Below are 16,113 nucleotides of genomic sequence, written 5' to 3' on the forward strand. Positions count from 1 at the left end.
ACCAGACCAGACCAGACCCCCCCCCACAGCAATGACACACAGGTGTTTAGCTGTAACCACTCAAATACTGTAACACACTTTATTTAAATAAAACTTTATTTACATATTGTTCACACCATTCTTCAAAATCAGGAGCGACCTAACCAGGACATAGTCAAAGTCAACCTGTACCCAACCCCCCCACTCTGAACCTTTCCACCTTACTTCCTTAACCTGCTGCTTTACTTTCCAGGCTTCCAGGAGCATTTTCAAAACGTAAAAGCAGTTTTTTCATCTTGAGTGAAGAGCAGCTCCGTACGGCTCCCGCCCCAGCGCAGACAAAACGTTTCTAAGTATCTATTACACTCTGCAATCTGACATAAATCTTAACTGCAGCTCACTCCACAGTAACGCAGACCTCAGTGTGTGCGTGACCTGAGCTAATACGTCACTGCATCCGGCGCACGTCACCTCTGACAGCACAGAAAAACGGTAACATGTCGGCTGCATATGTGGAATATCGTACTTTTCTCCAAGGAAATGCTTGTAACCTTTATATGAAACAGTATATTTGCGCAACATGATCAGATCTGGTGCATCATTAGCACTTTTACTATTAGCAGTAGATTAGAAATATAAAGCTTCACAGTGAGGAAGCAGTGCCTGGTTTTATAAAGAAAAAAAAACAAAACAAAAAAACAAATTGATGAACCTAAACCTAAATAGCTTCAGGAGTTTGGAGACATTCAGCGTAACATCAGACCACCTGAGGATTCCCGTCGTCTTCCGGGTGCTTGCGTGGCGGTGGCTGAGGTTCGTCCTCTCCCGTGTCTTGTTTGTCCCTCTCGGCCTCCAACCAGCTCTGGGGGAGAATCATCTTCTTGGGGCCGAAGGGCGGCGGCCCCAGCAGGGCCTCGATGTCCTCGTAGTTCACCACCTCGCGCTCCAACAGCGCGTTGGCCAACTGGAAAGACAAAGACAAATATTTAAAGGTAAAGTACTGAGAAAAAAAGTTACACTTAATAAGGAGGGAAAAACTGACCAGAGTGAGCTTGTCTCTGTTCTCTTGTAGCAGCTTCTCTGTACGTCTGTACGCTCGGGCGATCAGCATCTTAGCCTCCTGAAAGAACCAGAAACACAACCCAATTAAGTTCTAAACAACGCTACAACCGAAGCTTTATTATATCAACTTGTGCTATTTCAGGAGGGGGGAGAGAACTAATCCAATTTTAGAAACGCACATGATCCATCTGGTGCTGCAGCCCCTGGCTGAAAGGACGGCGCCCGACGGCCCCTTCCTCCTCCGTGTCCGGGAAGGAAACCTGTCCGACGCTGTCGCACATGCCGTACTGCTTCACCATGGAGTAGGCCACGCGTGTCACCTTCCGCAGGTCGTCCTGAGCTCCTTTAGATACGGAGGGAAAGACGTTTTTTACAACATTTTTAGATGCTTGATTTTAGAAGCGTCCACAAGAAGAAAGTGAAACACACGTGTGATGTGGAAATTTTAGACTGGAAACCCCCTCACTTTCATTATTGTGATGTGCTAAATAATCTAGACAGCTACCAAATCTTTGTAGATTATAGTCCGTCTCATCTTCAAAGTGTTAAATGCTCTTGCTGGTTCTGTCATTGTCTGTTGTATGATTGTTGTTTTACAGTCTTCTCTGTCTCTGTTGTGTAGCTGCTTTGAGAATGCAGCTGAAAATTAGCATTTGTGCCAAATCCGGCGCATTAACACTGACGTCTAATGCATCAGTGTTGATTAATGTGCATTGTCCCAATTCAATGAACTAATAAATAATAAATATACAGCATAGACCGATCAGCCACAACATTAAAACCACCGACCATTCTCTGATGACTCGCGAGTGTTCTGGAGACCTATTAGGAAGGTGGTCATAATGTTACGGTCTGATCAGGCCGTAGGACGGAGGACGGTACCTGTTGTGACCTTGTTGAAGGTGATGGCCTCTGCAGTTCTGCCTCCCAGAGCCATGCACATCCGCTCAAACAGCTGCTCTTTGGTGAACATGAACTGGTCGCGGGGTAAAATCTGAGCGAATCCCAGGGCTGCGTTTGTCCTCGGGGCGATGGACACCTGAAAAATGAAACGCTTATTTTTAGCCCTGAGATTTATAAGGCTGAAAATAACTAAATGTGAAACCTCGGTTCTTCTGCTTTGGGTTTTCCGTGTCCATCCATGTCCTCCTTCATTTTATTTAAATAGTAAGTACATCACATAGGGTAGTTTTTGATTAAATCTATTATATTATTGTCCTTCTTCAAGTGTAAATAGAGTAAATACTTTATGAGACGGAAGTGTTTTACCTTCATGACGGCCTCCGTGTGCTCCAGCAGCCACCCCACTAAGGCGTGTCCAGATTCATGGAAGGCAACCACCCTCTGCTCCTCCTTCGACAGGATCTTATTCTTCTTTACGCTTCCTGTGAACACACATATACGCGGGTTTTCGTGTGATTTTTTTTTTTTCCTCCAGCGTGGAAACAGAGACAAGTGAAATGGATTTCTTTAAACCGCCTGCTGCACCTGCTATCACCCTCTCCACCGCATACTCAAAGTTGAACGTGTCGATGGACTTGAAGCCCTCCCTGGCGGCGTGGAGAGCCGCTTCGTTGCAGATGTTGGCGATGTCCGCGCCTACGGAGAGAAAAAGACGAGATCACGTTTATTTACGGAGACGGTTATTGTCATCATTCTCCACGGGACAGAAAAGCAGATGTGCATGTACCGCTGAAACCAGGCGTGAACTCAGCCAGACGCAGAGAGTAGAAATTGGCGGGTTGGGTCAGCTTCAGGATCTTCAGATGCTGCTCGAAGATTTCTTTCCTCTCCTGAAAGAAGACGGAAGATAATGATAAAGATTATGACCTGATGTTGCGTTATAAATACGTACACAACAATGAGGGGAACTCTTGAAGAGCAAAACCAAATAATGACGTCAACCATGTCATAGATGTCAAATACACCGATCAGGCATAACATTATGACCACCTTCGGGGCCTGAGGGGAGGGGCCTCTGTGGATCATCCCACAGACACTTTTTTTAGTTTTTCCTAAAGTGTTTTTGTGTGTGTGTCATTGTTGTAGGGTGGGGGGTCCCTGGTCTGGTCTAGGTGGGTGCTACATGTCTAAGTAACATCTATACGAATGAATGCCAGGTCCAAAAGTTTCCCAGCAGAACATCATTTATTGTCACAAGATGGTTTAAATGTTATTTACTTCTCCTGTCGGTGGTCATAATGTTGTGGCTGATCGGTGTATCATGAAGCAGCTTGAAACTACAGTTCTGCAGAATTAAATACAGCTTATGTAACATTTGCACATGGTTGCATTTATTTGTTAAAATGTAAAAATAACTAAAAACGTGGAAAGAAGAATGAGAACGTCGGTGGAAACAACATGCGCTCGAAACAACCTGCAGCGTGGGCAGATCTATGAAGATGTGTCTGTCCAATCTGCCTGGTCTCATGAGAGCATTGTCCAAGATGTCTGCCCTGTTAGTGGAAGCAAGGACGATGACGTGGTCTGTCGTTCCCATTCCTGCGAAACGAAGAAGTGTTGGTAAATGAAATGAGAAGTCTGACAGCATTTTGACAAGCGAACATCAGAAATGTTGCACTCACCGTCCATCTCCACCAGCAGCTGGTTGAGAGTCTGCTCCTCTTCGGTGTTGGAGAAACCGGACATGTTGGTGGAGCGCATCTTTCCCACGGCGTCGATCTCGTCGATGTACACGATGCAGGGCGCACGGGCGCGAGCCTCCTTGAACAGGCTCCTGACTCGGGCGGCACCCAGGCCTGCACGCAAACACGAGGACGAGAAGACAAATTAAACCCGAGGAGCGACAGAAAACTGATGGAGGGATGGATGCTTTATTCATCCCGTGGGAAATTAGGTATCTAGTAGGAATTACAGTGAGCAAAAAGGGTCAAAATTAATATAAAAGTGAGGTACAATGTATGAAATATACAAAAGTATATATAAAAAAATATGGTATAAGGCTGCCACATAAAGGCTTTTGATTGTCTCCATGTTATATTACTTGCAGGTGGTATCTGTTCATACCTCCGATGACCTCCACGAACTCTGAGCCAGCCATAGCCAGGAAGGGAACCTGGGCCTCGGTCGCCACCGCCTTACCCAGCAGGGTCTTCCCACATCCTGGAGGCCCGAGCAGCAGCGCACCTTTGGGAACTTTGGCTCCCAGCTGCAGGTATCGCTCTGGGCTCTGATGAGGAAGCAGCCGCCGGGGTGAGTCAAAGAGTGATTGTACGGCTAAATAACTAAACTCGAGGAATAAACAATAACTTCTCACCTTGAGGTAGTCAACAAATTCCTTCACCTCCATCTTTGCCTCATGCAAACCCGCCACGTCTTTGAAGCTCACGCCTTTGCGCGATTTCCCGTCCACTATGGTGAACTTGGCCATCTTCAGCTGATTCTGTTGGGTGTGTAGCGACGTGCAATTTAGTAAGAAGTTTAATTAGCATGCAAAACATAATGCGCGTCGCTGCGTGTCGTGTGCCGCTCACGAAAGCGCTGAAGCCGCCTTCTCTGCCGCCCATGCCCGCCAGACGAAAGATGTACCAGAGGATGGCCACTCCGATAGCAGCCATCCCTAGAGCGTAGACTGCACTGCAGAAACAGAAAACACGTGGCATAAGATCTTGCATTAAGCATTAATTAAATGTCAGAAAAGTTCTTACTTTCTAAAGAAGCCTGTGCGTTTGTAGGACACCGTGATTCTGTCCTTAGGGTCGATGTTCAGCTCTTCCTCAGCAGCTCTCAGCTTCTCCTCGAATTTGTCGATGTTGGCGACCTGCATTCTGTACGTGAGCGTCAGCCTCTGCAAAAGCGAGACAGGAAGTTAGCGTGCGCGCCTGCCACCACCGTTCAGGTTGGTTGCCAACCGCATCTGCGCAACGTACGGGCCTCCCGAAGATTATCGCCCCGTGATGGAGGTAGATTTCCACGATGTCGCTCTCGGGAGAGACTTGCACGCGCGCCACCTCCCCCTTGGCCAGCATCTCATTGACGAAGTCGTTCCAAGAGATGTTGCTGCCGCTGTCGTTCATGCTGTGCAGCAAGCTCAACAGGAAGGCCGTGATGACGAGGATCCGCAGCCGCTCCCGGTACATCTGTTCCCTGTGCTCCCGACGTTTCTTCTCCTCTGAGAGGCGAATTCAAAATTAGGCTCCCAGCTTTCGTTTCAAACCATTTTTTAAACAATGAATCATCTTTACCTTCATCTTCTTCTGGAGTTTTCCCCTTTGGTCCATCACTTTTATTTTGCTTTTGTTTAGACTGAGACGTACTGAAGAAGTTTGTTGCGCCTGACATCAAACAGAGAGGGGGTTTCAAACGTAGCAGGCTCATCGTGGTAAAACATACAAGCATGTGATCATAATACGACAAAATGAGTTTATTACCTAATAGATTTACTAAACCAACGGGGTTCCGTAGCAGGTTGTTTCTAATTAACACCCTGCTAAGTTCATCCGTGCCCGGTCCCAAAGGTCTGTGGAGAAGACTCTGAAATGGAAATATTGGGGTGAAAAAAACAAGGATAAAAAAGGTAAAAGTCTGCACGATAAAACCTTAATCACGATGCAACACGATGCACGAGTGAACGGAAGCAGAAACAATAAAGCAGTTACCTGAATTTTATAATTGCATCTCAGTGGGACAACATTTACGTCAGTGTGAGAGGCAAGTCCTACGTCTGAGCAGACGCAATTATGTCTCCACGGTAACGGTGACCTTACACCGACCAGGCACAACATTATGACCACCTCCCTAATATCGTTTAGGGATGGATTAAGTTTGAGAAAGCAGGTCTTGAGAGTTGATTCATTCAGAGTTGAAGGAAGCTCTGGGTTTTCAGTTTCAGGAAGCTGGTTCAGCTTGATGCTGAGCCAGTTACCATGGCAACATACTCATGTTTTCTTCAGCTAAACCTGAGTTTGAAGCTGAAACCTGCAGACCGAAGGCGGTGGCAGACACGGCGCTTTCCTTTTCTTGCTGAAAAAAAAGCCGGTTGATGTCGAAGCTCAGATGCTCTGCATCTGAAATCTGTCAGTGGGGATTTTGCGTCCTGTGGGTTAAAGGGGAGGATCCTCTGTGGATCATCATCCCACAGATACTCTGGATCAGTTTGGAATCTAGTGGATTTGGAGGCCAGGTCAACACCTTGTGATTTCTTTTTTTGTTTGTTTGTTTTGTTTTGAGGCAGGTTGTTCCTAAAGCATTTTAGCATCCTGGTGGGGTAATGGACTGGTCCAGCCTGGTCTGGTCTAGGTTATGTCTAAATTAGGTCTTAAAGTTTCCCAAGTGGACACTGAATTGTCACAAGATGCTCAATGTTATTCACCCCACCCGTCAGTGGTCATAATGTTATGGCTAATCGGTGTAGTTCTCTTTTTAACCTCAATGTCAGCAGTAGAAAGCAGCCGGGTGTATTATCATTTTATTATTATTATTATGTCTTACCTGAATGAGTCTCTGCGGTGGACTCGTAAATATCCGCCCTGGTTTGGAGTTGACATGAGCAAACCTGGACAGGACACGTTTGACGCCATCGCTGGATACATGGCAGCTCCGCCTGGAGCCCGACCACAACAACCCTCTGCTGTACTTTCTACAAACTCTAGCACCGTGCGGCAACAACAACAACGCTGACATGGTGCTAAGTATCAGTTTTACCCAGACATTAACTCAGCAACTGCAGTCCCATAGCTATCGGCGTGTCCTCTTGAAGGTAAAAATGAGTGTTACGAGACGTTTGTTTACGTCCCAGTTCGGAGCTAGCTTGTTATTCAACGGTGCTAATGTCAGTTATGTACTTCCTGCGCCCTGGCAGGTTGAAAAAAACTAAACATAAAAAATATATATTTATAAATTAATTATTTTGAATTTGGTTTCATATTTATTTTCTAGTCGTTGCTTTATAAAAATGTATGTTGAATTTGCGTGGAATATTAAATAAGATATTTTAGTTCGAACTTTGAACTTTAACCCTTTGTTTTAATCTTCAAGGACCTGCCAGCTGCGCAGACGTTTGCGCAGGATTTACGCAATATGGCGGAGGCGCTTTACGCTTGTTTTTTTATGCTCTTATCCATCATTTTTTAATACATACTAAATTCTTCCGAGTTGTTAAAACTATTATTGAATGTATATCACATAATTGGTTCCATTAATAAAACTGAATAAATTATTTATGTTTTATTTCCCAAACATTGTCTGCTTGGATTTCAATCAGAGAGAAATATAAAATCGAATACTATTCGTGTTTTATTTATGAATATAAGTGGATTAAATTCCTACACCTTCACTTGCAAGGACAGCTGCAACTATTGATTTTGGCGGTAAACATTATATGGATTTATTTATTTATTTATTTTTCCTCAGGGCCACATGTAACATATTTTCAGAATCAAGAAAAAACATCTATCTGCAATATCAACCAGTTCTTGTTCATAAGTAGTACTTTTCACTGCTGCTAAAACCATGTACAATGTTTTTTAGCCCATCAGCCCCTACTCATTCACCTTATTTATATATTTTGCCGATATATTTTACTCTTTATTTGCAAGTGCATTGCATTGTCGTATTGTAATTTGCTGACTGAGCATCCCCGTACACATTAATTTACCCCGGCATTAATATCCTATTTTATTTTGGTTTATTTATTTGTTTATTTATCTTGGTGTATGTGGTGGTTCTCCAGCAAAGGGCGCTATTGGTTAAGTTAATTGAGTGGCGCTTTTTTTTATTATTATTTTTTTTTATTTCAGTGCACATTGGTCCAGTTCGGTAGACTCAACTAAATTTAGACACCTAAACACATCCGGTTGTCATTAGTAAGACATTACATAACATGTAAGGTGAATAAAGACGGAGAATTACGCGGCCCTTATGCGTCCCGCACGCACCACAGTCTGCGCCACATATTCAAACTGGATATTTTAAATGTCTCCGTCCTCCTTTTTTATCTAAATGTGCACCAGTCACTTTAAACCAGATGGTGGGAGCCTTTAGTAATTACAAAACATGCAAACACGCATAACCCCGCCGCCCAGGCTGACAATAAGCGCAGATGCACTTTTACGAAAAGAGACGCGTATGGGTCAGTTTGAATGACACGAGGAATAAACCAATAGAAATTAGGGACATTTTCTTTCAGCCAATAGGAGCCTGTGTATCATCCCTTCGCGTTTCATTACGGCCGTGGGTGCGTTAGGTTTGTTCACAGGCGTGCTGCTCCATCTAGTCAACGTCTCTGACCCCTGCACTGAATTTCGGGTCTTATATCAAAAAATAAATTAAAAAATACACCTTAATAAATGTAATACTGAGTATACACATTTATAAATATATATACTTATATATTATATCTATTACATGTTGGTAAATCAGATGCTACCAACTTTTAACACAATTATTTTTTTGTATTAACAATCTTTCAGTAATCAGTGTTTATTTATGCAGGACACGCCTACCGTCCTATTTTAAATAACCCGTGAGAAACTTAAACGTATAAACAACGATTCGTGGTAATTACGTTGTTTAGAAATCTAACACAAAAAAAACAAAACAAAAAACGAGTGCACCCAGTGCCCCTGTACTCCATTTCCTTTTCTCGCTCCTCCAACTATATAATGGAGTGTGGTCTCGCGTTTGAAACTGTAAACTGTGGTCGGCCACGTTGGAGCCCAGCTCGCCGTTGTTCTCATGCGAGGACGGGCCGCCGCGCGGATCCAAAATGGCGCCCGGTTTCCTTCATGCGCCGAAGGAGGTAACCGCCCACCGCGCCGCAGCCAATCAGCGCCCGCCTTTCATCCCGGATGCGTTTCCGTCCTGTTCGTCCACACACACGCACTGGAGTCAAAGGCCGCTCGAAAACGTCTCGAATGGGTTGGCGGAGAAGGATTAAACCGAAACAAAAATATGATCTTTTGATGGCTTACGTTTGTCCAAGCGAGTCCCCCGTTACACGTACGGACTGCTAAAGGTTCGTAGCTCGCCGTGACGATGAGATAGCCGCGCTGTAGCCGCGTTCTCCTGGATATTTTAGCCTGTTTTTCTTTGGACGTCTTGTTTGTTGCTCTACACGGTTCTCTTTTTTTTTTTTTTTTTTTTTTTTTTTTTTTAAACGAGCGATTCTGTTGAGCTGCTTTCGAGCTGCGATGGTCGTCGCCGCGGGTTTATGCGGATGTCTCCGGACCAGCCTGTGCTGAAACAACAAATGGGACCATCCAGCATCGGCCGAAAACATTCAGATATTTGAATTTGTGGAAATTTCGAGGCAGAGGTGAGTCTCCTATGTTTGCGCTGCTGCAAAGCATTTTCCCCATTTTTTTTTTTTTTTTTTTTGCTAAGGAACAACAACAACAAACCGACTCTCTCTCTGGCCCCTGTGGGTTAACTCGAGGTTGTGTCGCAACAAAGGTCAACTTTCAGTATATTTAGTTGCTTAGGAGGTAAAGCATTTCAAACATGGCGTGCGTTTTTTGTGTTGTTGTTTTTAATTCCTTCCCCCCGTAAAAAAAAAAATGCTGAGGCTGACAAGTGAATCTAACATTGAGGCAACGTGCAGAATCATAAGCTGTTTTTCAGGGGGGATTTGATTTGGCTTCATGCCTGATGAGAACACTTAAAAAAAACTAAAAGTGAATATCTTTCGCTTTCACGTCTCCACGTACGTCCTCCCTGCAAGCAGCGTGCGAGAATCAGTGTCTGTGTGGTGTGTGTGTTTTTTTTTTAAGTAGTAATAATATGTTTTTATTGCATAGGCAAGACTGGTTCCACCAGATTTTAGCACAATACATGGCACCTTTCCTCATGGATGCACCCAAACTTTGACCTTAATTATTTTTTTTTTATTTATCTTAAATGGCACTTTTTTCTTTTTTTTTTTTTTGTTGTATTTCCCAGTTGAACCAACCCAATACTAACTGTTAGGTTTGCACGGTTGCATAAATTCCTGGCGTGAAGTCACCCTTGCCTGCCTTTCATCCATGTAGCTCTTCTGCAAAAAAAACGGATGTGTAGCCATGAAGTAAAGAAATGCATCAGGCTTGTCAGAGCTAAATACCAGTGTGTGAGTGTGTTTTGAAGAACGCTTTGACGTTTCCCCCACAAATTCACCAATAAGTGTCTGCACACAGTTGGCAGCCTAACCTAACCAGGGGTGTGCGTACATGTGTGTGTGTGTGTGTGTGTGTGTGCAGATGGATAACCATCTCAAATTGAGTTGTTTCGGTGGAGCGTGTGTGTTCTGCGTTGAATAATGTGTGTGTATATATGTAAAGGTGGGGCGCAACGTGGTGGTGGTGGTGGTGGTGGTGGTGGGATTCGAGACGAGCTGTAGGCGAAGAAGTGGCACACGGAAGGAGATGCTCGGCGCTTTGGCGCAGTACCAGTGCTGAGGAAAACACTGCAGTGCCGCCGCCGCTGCTGGTGGTGTTTTCCACCAAGACACTGAGAGTGTTTCAGCTTGTTGGGGCGTTCGTGTTGACTACACTGCAGAGGCAGTGATGCATATCTCTGTCTCCCTTGAGCTTGCGTAGGTTTTTATTTGTCTGCGCTACAGTCAGCGCCTCGGTTTGATCTGTTATCGCTTTTTTTTTTTTTTTGGACGATTGTTTGGATTGTGTGGAATTTGCATATAAACTAAAGAGTCGCGGAGCAAATCTGGTCTGGTCGTATGTTAACCAACCGTCGCCGCCGACTGTTGTTAATGTGTCACCAATCAGTGTAATTGTTGATTATTGAGTAATAACTCAAACAACCTACTAATACGCAATTCTCCCGAAACTACGTGTCCCACTTTTTTCCCCATTAGCGGTGGTTAGATTTTTGCCTCTGTTCCTATAAGTGGTACCAGAGAACGAAGGCTCTGCCTGCAACAGGAAATGGGGTTTCTGTTGGGGTTAGAAAGGTCGTGAGCTCTGGAAAGAAAGGCAGACAGTGTTTCTACGTTTGTCTCTTCAGACTCATTTTTTTTTCACCCCCTCCCCCCAGATGTGGGAAATGTTCTGACCTGCACGCACCACGGCTGGTCAACCGCCCGGGTTTGCTCGTACGTCAGCCCACGTCCTGAAGCGTTGCCACACTTTTACTCCTTTTTCCCTCTTCTCCACACTCGGGGCCCTTTTTTGTAGAGACCCGTATCGTCCGACTGATTCTGACACGTTTTTTAAGTGGCTACGAGGCGAAGGGTGAAGGTAAACGAAAGCCCGCGCGCCCGTGCCAAAGCCACGATAAAAGCGAAAGCACGAGAACAAGACCGTCTTGATTGGTGTGTTCGGCTGACTGGACTGTCGGGCTGGAGGATTATCGTGGATTATTTGTGACCTAGTGAAAATATGTCAGAATCGCTGAATGACACGCGGCGCGGTGGAAACGAAAAGTACGTTTGTTTGCTGTGACAGCGACGTGTCGGTCGCTAATTCAAGGCGCAAGAGCGTTTACGATAAATCTTAATTTATAGCCGTGTTAGAGATGCAGGCCGCTACCATTCATCCAAAAAGCTTTTCCTGTGTTCACGTAGCTCAGCCGTAGCCAGCACAGAAAGTTCTTCAGCCTCCTACACATCATCTACTCGGGCGTCTTCCCTGTGCCGCGTTGATTTCAGCGAACAGTTTATCTGCACTTTATTAGTTTTAAACTGCAACGCAAGCTGCTCCTTTTTCTCGGTGAAGTGCAGACTTCCGACTCGTCGCTGTCTGGTGATTTAGTGGCGTTTTAACGTGTACGTCACAGGCACCGTAGGCCCCCCCCCCCCCCACGCGTCGACCGCTTTCCAGAGCGTAAACAACATTTAGGGGAACCGCTCCGTCATCCAGGGGGAACCCAAAGCAGAATTTTATTACCTGTTTGTTTTTTGTTGACCCGATTGCTCTTTTAGCCTCTTCAACAGTTCGCGTTTCGAGTTTCTTGTGTAAGTTGGGAGTTTATGTTTGATTCCGATGTTTGCACAGGTACAAGAGTTTGACCAAACAGTCAAAACACCCAAACAAAAGAGGTCGTTTTTTTCAAGGCAGCGCAGAATATTCGCATTATTGCTTCTGACGGTTACGTGAGTCATCAGTGAACAGTCATGCCTAAGTATTTCAGGTCAATAAGTCGGCCATAGATGGACCGACCGGCACATTGAACGTTTCCATCTGGTCATTTACGCAAATAATGTGCTGCACATGTATTTAATCTGTAGCTCGTCCTGTCCCTTTAGTTTCATCCATCAAAGTTGCACGACGTTTGTTTTGGTTGCATTTTCTCGTGTGATGTTTAATCTCAGACACCACACTTTGCATTTTTATTTTTTCCTCCCGGAATACAGACACAAAATCCTCTCCTCACAGTCCAGATAGATTGATGAATCTGGCGGCGGCGCCGGCTGTGAGATGGAAAAGAAGCCTTTAGCTTCAACTCCTGCACCCACTCTGCTTTCTGTTTCTCCACTCCCATCCCCCTCCTGCACTGAGAGTGTGGTCCTTTTAGGTAAACAAGCATGGCTACTCCTATTTCTTGCCTCTTTTCTGTCTGCCTCTGCCTTTCATTTTCTCCCGCGCCGAGGCCTCTCTCTCTCTTCTTCCACCCTGTTTCGAGTCGTGTAAATCTTTTATAGCCGCCGTTCCACCGGCACAATCTCGGCGCGGATACTCAAATGGCATCTGAAGCCCCTTTGAAATTCAGCCTGGTCCTTTTGCCCCCCTCCTCTATCCTCGAAGCGAAATGGAACAAAATGGCGGGCCCCCGATCCTGCTGTTCCCCCCCTCTGGGACCGTGGAGCCTCATTTTCGGGGGGTGTAGGAGGTCCTGATGGTTGATGGCGTCTTTAACTCGTGTGAGGGTTCGTCTTACTCCCTCCGCCGCACCACCACCACTCTTCTCGATAATGTTTTCTGTTCCCCGAGTCTCTTGCACATCAAAGGGAAAGGTTCTCTACTCCGGCGCTGCTGCTGCTGCTGCTGCTGCTGCTGCTGCTGCTGCTGCTTCTCCACAAATGTGCTTTTTTACAGACTTGGCTTTTGATCTTTGGGATTGAGGCTCAGAAAAGGAATATTTTGCACTCTTATTTTAAAGGGGAAACTTACTGATATGCTTAATTCTGGTTTCAGTCATGCAGAAAATCACCACACACAAAAAAAACTTGTCTCACTCGTGTGTGTGTGTGTGTGTGCTTCTAGGACTTCTTGATTTGTTTCGCCAACCTGGCATATAAACCTTACAACACAGGCCGACCTGCAACCATCTAGTTTGCTTTATGCCTTATTTTCTGATCTATTCTGTTTGCGTGCACCATCACATCTTCTTAATAGGTTTTGTTAGATAGCACTGCTACCGCTAAAAGTTCCACACGCGCCTTCCGGGGGTTCATCTCAAAAAGAAGCACGGATAATGGGTGAAAGTCTCGGCTATAAAAAGCATCGTCTCATTTGTGCGGCCGCACGTAGAGAACCTGAGTAGGTGAACGCCATCAAGCAAATGGCTGCATCCCACAGTCTGAGCAGGCATGAATATGGAAGGGACGGGAAGGCGGGGAGGAAGGAGGAGGAAAGGGGGGGGGGGTCAAATCTGGAAACAACAGTTGGTGTTTGATTGGATGTGCTGCTGAGCAGGAGGCTGCACGGGATGATGTATCGTCCATATGTGGGATTGGAAATTTCCTGAGGTTAGTCGGCCAGGTCTCCGAGCTGATGGCGGAGGCCGTCTGTGTGATGTGTCCCTCTGGGCGCCGCTGTCCCGCTCTGTTCTGCTGGTTGCTGACACATGGGGAAAAGACAAGATGGCCCTTTTTTACTTTTTTTTGTCTGGTCTCAGCTTTGTAGTTTCTCTCCAACTGTATGTTTCTTAATGAGCCGTGATTTAAAATGAAATAAAGTGCCTGCGTGCGTCCTAGCTCATTCCTTGGCCTCCCTTGAATAGAATTGACTTTACCGCTTTTTTACTAGTAGAATCACATATTAGAGACGTATAACTAGACAAACGAATAGCTGTGCGATAATAGTACCTGTGTTACTGCACCAGCACGGATGTCATTTTTACTGGAAACCAGTGTTTGTCGTTGAATTTGCACCGACGTACGTGTGGCCGTAGCTGAAATAAAAGTTGTGTTTCTTGTGCAATCAGAAGCCCACAGCACATTGTTGCCATTTGTGGCGCCAAACCACTTTTTCCTACTGTGCATTTTAATAGTCGAATTGATGGTAAACAATCCATGTGAAAGAAAGCAGTTTTTGTCATGAAATTTATCGCTTATTGCTTGGAAGCTTTAAAAACCCTGTTGTTGTTGTCTTCATGCTGGGAATAAGCTATAATCTGAGATGGTGGTGGTGGTTGGGGAGGAGATGGGAGGGGAGAGGACGGGAGGGTAAGGGTGTGAGGACAAAGTGTTGGGTGGTGGTGGGGGGGAGGGAGGGTCGAGGTGGCGTGGCCTGGCTGAATCTCAATCACCAAGCCCCTTCGGCGGGGCTGGCCTTTTGATGGGCCAGCTGCAGCCATTCATCCAGCCATTTACATTGAAATGCAACAACAGGAAGGGGGGAGGGAGGGTGGGGGACAACTGTGGGGGGTGGGGTGGGGAGGGGAGAGAGATGGGCCTCTGCGCTGGTGCGGGGTGGGATGTGAATGAAAAGCAAAGGCATACCTAAATACCAAAGAGGGGGACTGGCGAGTCGGGGCCCGGGCCCCGGCTCGCCAGCATGTGCAGCCATACTTTGTTTCACCCCCGGCGTGCTGTGGGGCAGTAAACCTAACACAAAGGACCTAAGCGCCCCCTTTTTTTGACCAGTACAGGCATTTTCATCACTCAGCTATTTCCAGGCTTTACTGCCGGGCTGGTGGCTATAAAGAGGTTGTGATTCATCCCAATGTCTCTTTTTAACAATCCTCGGACTGTTATTATTGTTGTTGTTGGTGCTGTTTTCTTTACTTTTTTCTTGCCATATTCATATTTTGTGGGTAATTGCATTCAGATGAGTTCACATTTTTTTTTTATTTATTTAGTTTTTTGTGATTGCTGTGGTTGAGGTTTAATTGTGAGTCGTTATGAAGTTTCGAGGTTCTTGTTTCTGGCTCGATGTAAATGGAGGTCACGCTGCGCTATTGGGTAGAAGAACCCTGTTCTGAAACTCATTAGGGGCTCCAGCCACAAACTGTAGTTCAGGCAAATGAGGCCAGTGTGTCATTTTCCTTTTTTTTTTTTTTTTTTTTTTTTTTTCTGAGTTCATCCAGCTTTCCAGGATAGCTGCTCAAGAGATGTGGATGTGGCAACGATCGAGAGGCGTTCGGTGCGTTTACGTGCACAGACACAAGACTTTCTGAATGCGGTTCCTTGTCCCATTTCACATGCAATGGAGGAAATCGAATAACGGACGGGAACATGGGTTCCTCCTCCACACTAGGTGGAGATATGTGTCTTTTCAGTGGGTTAATTTGTGGTTTGACCTGTTACGTCATAAACAACTGGAGTCAGCGGTTCAAACAACGCCAAGGTGGACAATAGTTCAGCTTTTTAATCTCGTACATAATGTGTGCGCTACTTCTGGTGCAGATAATATGGCGGGTATCCCTCAGGTGGTTATTCTACCGGCTCTGTTTACCTTCTTCTTCTGCAACCGGCTTTCTTGGATGTTTGTCTTGTCTAGTTTAACTCCAATTAAGGCGATTTCCTATCGTATTATCCGGGTGTCGTAGTCGTAGTAGTGAGGTTTCCATGTGCTTCAGTTGTCCGGTTAGAGTCGGATTATGGCAGTAATTCTGTTTTTTTTTGTTTTCACGTGCATGTTAATGTTCTGACTGTGGGGGAATGTTTTGAAACCATGTTCTGACTGGCGGAGCTGCTGCAAATTAAAACCACAGCCTTTGCAGACGTTTCAGTGACACAACAACACGGTGCAATGTCATCTAGCAAAAAAAAAAAAAAAACAGCCTTGTCAAGTCGGATATGTTTAAAAACTCGCACTCCTGGCATACGACTGGAATAAATGATATAAATCTGCAATTGTTTGTGACTGCTGAGAACATTTGTCCATATTTTATCTTGCACACATGCAAGAAGTTATCTGAGTTGCCTACAAACTTCCCCAATGAGAAGTGGTTTAA

At 45.3% G+C, this 16,113-nt stretch overlaps 2 protein-coding genes across 3 annotated transcripts in view; one reads left to right on the top strand and one right to left on the bottom strand.

Annotated features, from left to right (window-relative positions):
• Positions 1-65: 65 nt before the first annotated feature.
• spg7 (SPG7 matrix AAA peptidase subunit, paraplegin) lies at positions 66-7,044 on the bottom strand. Its single transcript, XM_047580844.1, has 17 exons — positions 6,493-7,044; positions 5,433-5,535; positions 5,247-5,336; positions 4,932-5,173; positions 4,710-4,849; positions 4,536-4,638; positions 4,319-4,444; positions 4,069-4,231; positions 3,627-3,800; positions 3,419-3,543; positions 2,732-2,834; positions 2,530-2,640; positions 2,311-2,426; positions 1,924-2,080; positions 1,221-1,384; positions 1,022-1,099; positions 66-943 (listed from the first exon to the last, which is right to left on the bottom strand). The coding sequence occupies exons 1-17, from the start codon at positions 6,682-6,684 to the stop codon at positions 737-739; spliced, it is 2,394 nt and encodes a 797-aa protein (XP_047436800.1). The 5' UTR covers positions 6,685-7,044; the 3' UTR covers positions 66-736.
• A 1,645-nt stretch (positions 7,045-8,689) lies between these two features.
• Positions 8,690-16,113, top strand: part of ankrd11 (ankyrin repeat domain 11) — a 105,881-nt gene continuing 98,457 nt past the window's right edge. For both annotated transcript variants that reach the window (XM_047580839.1, XM_047580840.1), the window contains exon 1: positions 8,690-9,316. The gene's annotated coding sequence lies outside the window, so the exon portion shown is untranslated. The remainder of the gene's footprint in view (positions 9,317-16,113) is intronic.

The sequence above is a fragment of the Mugil cephalus genome, chromosome 3, assembly GCF_022458985.1.
Source record: "Mugil cephalus isolate CIBA_MC_2020 chromosome 3, CIBA_Mcephalus_1.1, whole genome shotgun sequence".
Lineage (NCBI taxonomy): Eukaryota > Metazoa > Chordata > Actinopteri > Mugiliformes > Mugilidae > Mugil > Mugil cephalus.

What these genes read in the sequence shown, in the direction of transcription:
- spg7 (XM_047580844.1), bottom strand. Translation starts at nt 6,684, where the DNA reads ATGTCAGCGTTGTTGTTGTTGCCGCACGGTGCTAGAGTTTGTAGAAAG. An exon ending in CACCGCAGAGACTCATTCAG is followed by an intron (nt 5,536 to 6,492) that starts GTAAGACATAAT and finishes TTTCCATTTCAG; the next exon opens with AGTCTTCTCCACAGACCTTT. An exon ending in AATTTGTTGACTACCTCAAG is followed by an intron (nt 4,232 to 4,318) that starts GTGAGAAGTTAT and finishes CTTCCTCATCAG; the next exon opens with AGCCCAGAGCGATACCTGCA.